General features: G+C 40.5%; 1 protein-coding gene across 3 annotated transcripts in view; it reads left to right on the plus strand.

The window, feature by feature from the left end:
• Positions 1 to 6861, plus strand: part of LOC103131106 (E3 ubiquitin-protein ligase TRIM21-like) — a 26108-nt gene that overhangs the window by 7654 nt on the left and 11593 nt on the right. For 2 of the 3 annotated variants that reach the window (XM_016666387.1, XM_007542677.2), the window contains exon 2: positions 4193 to 6342. In XM_016666387.1, the coding sequence (XP_016521873.1) occupies positions 4202 to 5866 (1665 nt within the window). In that variant the 5' untranslated portion in view covers positions 4193 to 4201 and the 3' untranslated portion in view covers positions 5867 to 6342. Of the gene's footprint in view, positions 1 to 4192; positions 6343 to 6861 lie in introns of those variants that run through there. The other variant, XR_001660491.1, reaches the window with a different exon arrangement.

The raw sequence follows: 6861 nt of genomic DNA on the forward strand, positions 1-6861 counted from the left end.
CAAGTTTACAAAGTAAACTTGACAATCCCTTTGAAACGACTTTGAATCTCTTAATGTATCTTTTAATGAAATCACTATGGCAGTTATAGTCGATAACCGATATGTACTGATATTGTATGTGTGAAGCCGGGGTTAATAAAGCACACGGAGCTTCACATAGAAGGGGTTCTTTATTCTCAAAAAGTGTGAGGGTAAGAAAAATAAAAAAAGAATGAGATTCAATATATGGAGAAATAAATGGCCCGTATTTCGAACGGTAGAAAGCCTTAGCTTCAGTGAAATGGCGGGCTAACAACGCGGTTAGCACTCAACAGAGTAGAACGCAGCTTCACATAAAAGCTGAAATCGAACAGCATATAATGGCTTAACAAACGGCTGAACAAACGGCAGTGGCACCTCGAACACTTGGATTCTTCTCTCATGTGGCCATAGAGTCTCTTCTCCACCAGGTCTCGGATCAAAAAAATGTCCTTCTCTTCCGTTTTACCAGTTAGTGCCACAGTACATAAAACGAGGTTTTTTCTACTTCCGGTAATTTTAGACCTCTCTGTCACAACAGCACCACATGCTGACAAAAACAAGAATTACAACCAGTCGGTGAAATAAAAGTAGAACGATTTCACAGATTTTGAGTTAATGGGGGACACGATTTGGAAGCTATTGAAGAAAACTTTTAATATTTAAAATATTGAATATGAAGTATGACTATGGAGGATAGTGTGCCTCGTTTAATAGCATGAACTACCACGTTTTTGTATTAGTTGGTCACAAGACAAAGCATTTATTTACAGGAGTGTTCGGAAATTGCCGGTCTGCACCTCCGAGCGCTTCAGGAGGCATCGGTAGAGAACAGCTGGCCGAAATTAGCGTTCATAAATCGGATCAACCTTGAGCTGAACGTCCCTTACTCCGCGGAGGGCGAATATCCAGTAACCAATTTGCAAAACAACTTTGCTGCGGTCGGTAATACAATGAAAACACCGGTGTTCTGACTAGTTTGTTTTGGTCTGTGGGCTGCAAACATGGCGCCGAGCGACGTAAACGTCACACGCTGTGACGTCAGCTCCAAAGCTCTATTGTGCTGTGAACGAGAGAAAGATAAGAGAAATCGACGATTAAAAGTCTACCTGCTGTCTAAAAACATTTTTTCCATTTTTGGAGAAGGAGCTTTCTGCATTTTTTCAACCTGACTGCGTTCGGGATTGTGTTATATGTTACAGAACTGGACTTGGTGAGTTAAAAAATGTATTTTATTTTCTGAGAAGAATGTATTTGCAAGATATTTTAGTTTGTTGAAACAGAAAGCGAAAGTAGCGCATTTATGTTGTTTTATGTTCAAAAACTGTGGAAGTAACATGAGCTGAGGTGGGTGAAGCATGTTCCCCCACCCACACACGATTTTCAACAGCCAATTTGGCGAGTATACTACTTTATTCAGTACCAAGCAGAGGTAAATTAACTTTTGTTATGCTTTGTTGGTTATTTAACCAGGCCTTTTTAAGGTTCTGCTGGAAATCGGACCGGGAAATTCCGAGTCGATTGCCGAGTTGTATTCCGCTAGTGAGAAACAAGATGGCGAGCCGTAACCCAGGAGCCCTGTAACCGTCTGGCAGGAGCTGCGCCCTCTGCTGGACACTGCAAGTCATCCAAGCTGGTATGACCTGCCCATGTTTCCTGCTGAAATAGCAGCAGATTCAGAGAAACGGGATTAACCTTCAGGATCATCAGAGAGAAAAGATCGATTTGAAGCACAAGTTATTCGGTCTTTTGCTGGATTGTTTCTGTTGTGTTTTATTATTTTCTTTCAAACCATATTCAACATCCATTGTTACAGTGTGTGGAATGTGAAATTGTTTGTTGGGTTTAAATTACAAATAAGAAACGGTTAAAACAGGAATTAAAAAACTTTTACTTCTTAAAAAGAACACTAAATAACTAAAATAATTTAAAAATATTAAAAACAAACTGAATTAAATAGATTAACAGTATCAACTTGAATTTAAATAGAACTATAATCTAGGTTTAAATAAATAGTATCCTTTAATACCTAACAATAAGTTTAAATTTCTAAAAAGGGATTAAATAAATTATTCTGAAAGAAACCGGGAAACTATTTTGTATTGAATTTGTGTCATTGTATGTAAACTGTTTGTATAATTGTTGTTTATTTTCTTTTCTACAAAATAATAAGCCGGCAGTTTAAACTTATTTTCTGGTCTGTGGTCATTAATACACTTACATTTCTCCCTACTCCCGTAGCCGAACCTAGCACTGATCCTGTTCTGAGTTCTATCCTGTAATCACATCGTAAGTGTTACACCGGCAGTTTATCTTGAGGACATCAATAAAGGTGCACAAGTTATTAGACAGTAACATGCGCAGTGCGCTGCGGCTGCACAACCAATGCAAAGAATTGAACTTAACATCCTGTGGTTTTAACAAATGGAGCTGAAGACGTTACCATCCGGTCCCCAGGAGGAGAGCGGCGCTCAGAAGCGCGGCAGACGTAACATCTGTCTGTTTCGGGGAAGAGAAACCACGCAAAAATAAATAAAAATCCTCATAAAAGTGCCGCACAGGGTAAAAAAAAAGTTCAATGGATTGGTTTGGATCAGATTTTGATTTATCTGCAGATGCAACCAGGAGGAATTAGTGAAACTGTCCGTTCAGACCCCAGCAGGTGAAGTGATGTAATTTAAGTGGAGTCGCTTAATTTAATTTATTATAAGTTATTGGGGCCACAGTGATAAAAACTTTCTACATAGTTTTTGTCACTATGGAGAAAACATTAGATGCATTTATCTCCTTTATGTGTGGTAGGATCTGGATTCACGATTCAACTGGGTGAATATTAACTAAACGGCATAAAAATGCGGCTAAATGGCTGATAATATGATTCTAATTTGACGGGTAAAAATAGAACATGACTGATTTTTTTAAAATCCTGTCGGTCAAAATGACGGAGAACAAAAACGTCTAGCGCGACTTCTGGGTGAAATGTAACGAAAATGTGGCTTAAAAAGTTTTTAATGTGTTCAAGCTGCAGGATCAAAAATGACTAGTGAGTGATGATGCACATCAAACATGTTTTCCTTCGTAATGAAACTGTTGAGACCCATAAAAGTCAAACTAAAATTGAAATGTTTAGATCTGAGTTGGGTTCAGAGTCACAGATCTAATCTCTGCTACACCTTTACAAAAACTTAAGGCTCTAAATAAAAACACGTTTTTATGAGAAACTCCCTCCCGTTTCAAACTCTTATTAACATAAGAGTTAAAAAGATTAATATGATTGAAAAATTTGCTACCTTTGAAAAAAAACAAAGCTAAGTCTATCAAAGTAATGTTTAGCCAGTTTAGCTAGTTTAGATTTAAGGCATAACAGGCAGTTTATCATGATTCAGCCAAAGTAATAAAATAATGAACTGCAGTCTGATTTTTATCGTTTTTGTTTTCTTTAAGTATTTACTTCCTGGAGGGTTTGTTTGTGCTGCAGAGCTGCAGCTAACAGCTAGCAGCTAGCTCCTCTCTTCATCAGGTCTAACGGAGCCGGTACCTTGAGCTGCTGTTGCTCCTCCTGCACTTTGAACTGAACCATTGTTCTAACAATGGAGGGAACCCATTGATGAATGGCTGATTTATTTCATTCTTTGTTTCTTTTGCCTTTTCATATTGATGTTTAAATACAAAGGTTTCTTTGGGGGGCGACAATCCTACACTTTTCCAAAACTGGGGGCTCCACCTGGGATTTCCACCCATAGCAGCTGTACAGAATCAGCAACATCAACTAAAACATTTCAAGAAGCATCAAACTGGGAAAAATGCTCTGATTGCTTTTAGAAACAATTTCACTTTAATCAGTTATCTTCCAAAGATTGCTTTCAACCAACATGAAAACAAAATGAAAATGTTCCAAAAATGAGTTTTACTATTTAATTCAAACTAAAATAAAATATACTCTTGTGGAAATTTCAAAGGTCAGTTTTATTCAAGACTCGTCCAGGTTTACTGTATATTTTATAGAAAGACACCCCCATTGAGATTAATCCCAGTAAATGCCTCTGAGGAGATGAAGAGAAAGTCCACAGTTAGACTCTGCTGCCTGGCCTCTAATTCCAGCTTCTAAGGGACTTTAGTTCCTGTTGCAGATCAGATAATCTGCTAATCATTGATCTGTGTCTCCTGTCCTCAGAGTTCAGACATGTCTTCTGGCAGCAGCCTGCGGTCTGAGGATCAGTTTCTGTGCTCCATCTGTCTGGACGTGTTCACTGATCCAGTCAGCACACCATGTGGACACAACTTCTGCAAGACCTGCATCACTCAGCACTGGGACGGAGATGCTCTGTCCAAGTGTCCTCTGTGTAATGAGCCTTTCACCCCTAAACCTGAGCTGAAAATCAACACCTTCATCAAAGAGATGGTTGATCAGTTCAGACTTAAAGCTCAGCAGGAAGCCAGCAGCAGCTCAGAGCAACAAGCTGCCAAACCAGGAGAAGTTCCCTGTGACGTCTGCACTGGACCCAAACTGAAGGCCCTGAAGTCCTGCATGGTGTGTCTGACCTCCTACTGCCAGACTCACCTGGAGCCTCACCTGACCGCTCCACGTCTGAAGAAACATCAGCTGATGGAGCCGGTGGAGAACCTGGAGGACAGGATGTGTCTGCAGCACGATAAACCTCTGGAGCTGTTCTGTAGGACCGACCAGACATGCGTCTGCTTGGTCTGCTCTGTTTTTGACCACAAGAACCACGAGTTGGTTCCTCTGAGAGAAGAATCTGAAGGAAAGAAGGCAGAGCTGAGGAAGACGGAGGCTGAAGTTCAGGAGATGATCCAGGAGAGACGACTGAAGATCCAGGAGATCAGAGAGTCGGTGAAGATCAGTAGAGATGCTGCAGACAGAGAGAAAGCAGAAGGTGTTCAGGTCTTCACAGCTCTGATGGAGTCTGCTGAGAGAGGCCTGAAGGAGCTCCTCAAGGAGATCCAAGACAAACAGGAAACTACAGAGAAACAGGCTGAAGACTTCATCAGAGATCTGGAGCAGGAGATCTCTGAGCTGAAGAAGAGGAGCTCTGAGGTGAAGCAGCTCTCACAGGATGAAGATCCCCTCCACCTCCTCCAAAGCTGCTCCTCCCTGAAAGCTGCTCCACCCACCAAGACCTGGACAGAGGTCAGAGTTCATCCACCATACTATGAGGGGACTGTGGTGAAAGCTGTGGTTCATCTGGAGGAGACGATCAGGGAAAAAAAGATGAAGAAGCTCCTAGAGGTTGAGCTCAAGAGTGTCCAGCAGTTTGCAATGGATGTGACTCTGGATCCTGATACGGCTCATCTTGATCTCATCCTGTCTGATGATGGGAAACAGGTGAGAGATGGAGATGTGAGGAAGAAACTTCCAGACAATCCAGAGAGATTTTCTCTGTTTTCTAATGTTTTAGGACAACAGAGTTTCTCTTCAGGCAGATTTTACTTTGAGGTTCAGGTTAAAGGAAAGACTGACTGGACTTTAGGAGTGGCCAGAGAGTCTGTAGACAGGAAGGGAGACATCAGTCTTTGTCCTCAGAACGGTTTCTGGACTGTTGGGTTGAGAAATGAAAATTCTTACAAAGCTGCTGCTGGACCTTCAGTCTGGCTCTTTCTCCATCCTGGTCCTCAGAAGGTCGGGGTGTTTGTGGATTATGATCAGGGTCTGGTCTCCTTCTATGATGTAGATGCTGCAGCTCTGATCTACTCCTTTACTGACTGCTGCTTCAAGGAGAAACTCTACCCGTTCTTTAGTCCCGGTCTTAGTGATGGAGGTAAAAACTCTGCTCCTCTGATCATCTGTCCTGTTCTTCACACTAGTTATTGCTCTGATGAAGCTCCATGAAGAATGAATCTGTAGGTGAAGCCCTTCTGTCCACCTGGAATATACTGTACAGACCATCCATGTTTCCCCATCAGAAAGTGAACATGCTTCCCTGGGTAAAGTGTGGGCAGTCCTTAGAAGGTAAGGGGCATGGTCAAGACTCTGCATCTCTTTTCATCCTTGCTCATTGATGGTGGGACTCATGCTAATCTCTTAAGTGCTTTAACACCAAATATTGGTCAGGCCTGTCAAGAAAAGCCGAGATCATCCCACTTCCCATGCTGGAGATTTTAGTTTAATAGTAACAATAAATAAAGTTACCTTTAAAATTAATTACACAGGTGAAATCAAGACCAAACAGTAGAGTCAGACGGTAATAAAATAAATCTGGTTGTTATTGTGTTCCGAAAACTTTGCTTCTACTTTTTTCTATCTAATCATAAGAAATTAAAGTCGGGCATAAAGAGAGTCATGAAACAGGAGGAGCAGGTTTCATGGGAGAAGAGGAAGTAAGTTTCCAGCCTGCATATGTTTAAACATAGTTCAGACTATTCCTTATTCCAAAGCATTAAAGGGTTAAAGAATAAAATTTAAACATTTTGAGTAATTGGATAAGACCTAAAGTAAAATACTTAAATTAATATTGGTTTAACTTACACTTACTCTTGTGGAAATGCTTACAAGCAAAACAAGTAGCTAACTTTGGTACCAAATAATTAGAATAATGGATTATTCCTGGTTTCTTTTTAGAAAACATCTAAGATTATAATAAGAGTAACTAAGAAGTTATGGTTATGATATTATAAATGAATGCTAAATCAGAAACTAAAGGGTTATAAATGTGATTTGACATTGAACTGGAAATGGTGTAAAATGTGTAACTGTAATTAAAGATCACTGATGATGTGTTGGAGGTAGATGGTAGGTGAAAGGTCAGGGGAAAAGAGGAACTGATGGGAGAGCAGAGGTGACCAAGGCCTTATTGTTGAACTTTGACTTTCCTAAGAAAAGGTTGG

The sequence above is a fragment of the Poecilia formosa genome, unplaced genomic scaffold, assembly GCF_000485575.1.
Source record: "Poecilia formosa unplaced genomic scaffold, Poecilia_formosa-5.1.2 Scaffold718, whole genome shotgun sequence".
NCBI lineage: Eukaryota > Metazoa > Chordata > Actinopteri > Cyprinodontiformes > Poeciliidae > Poecilia > Poecilia formosa.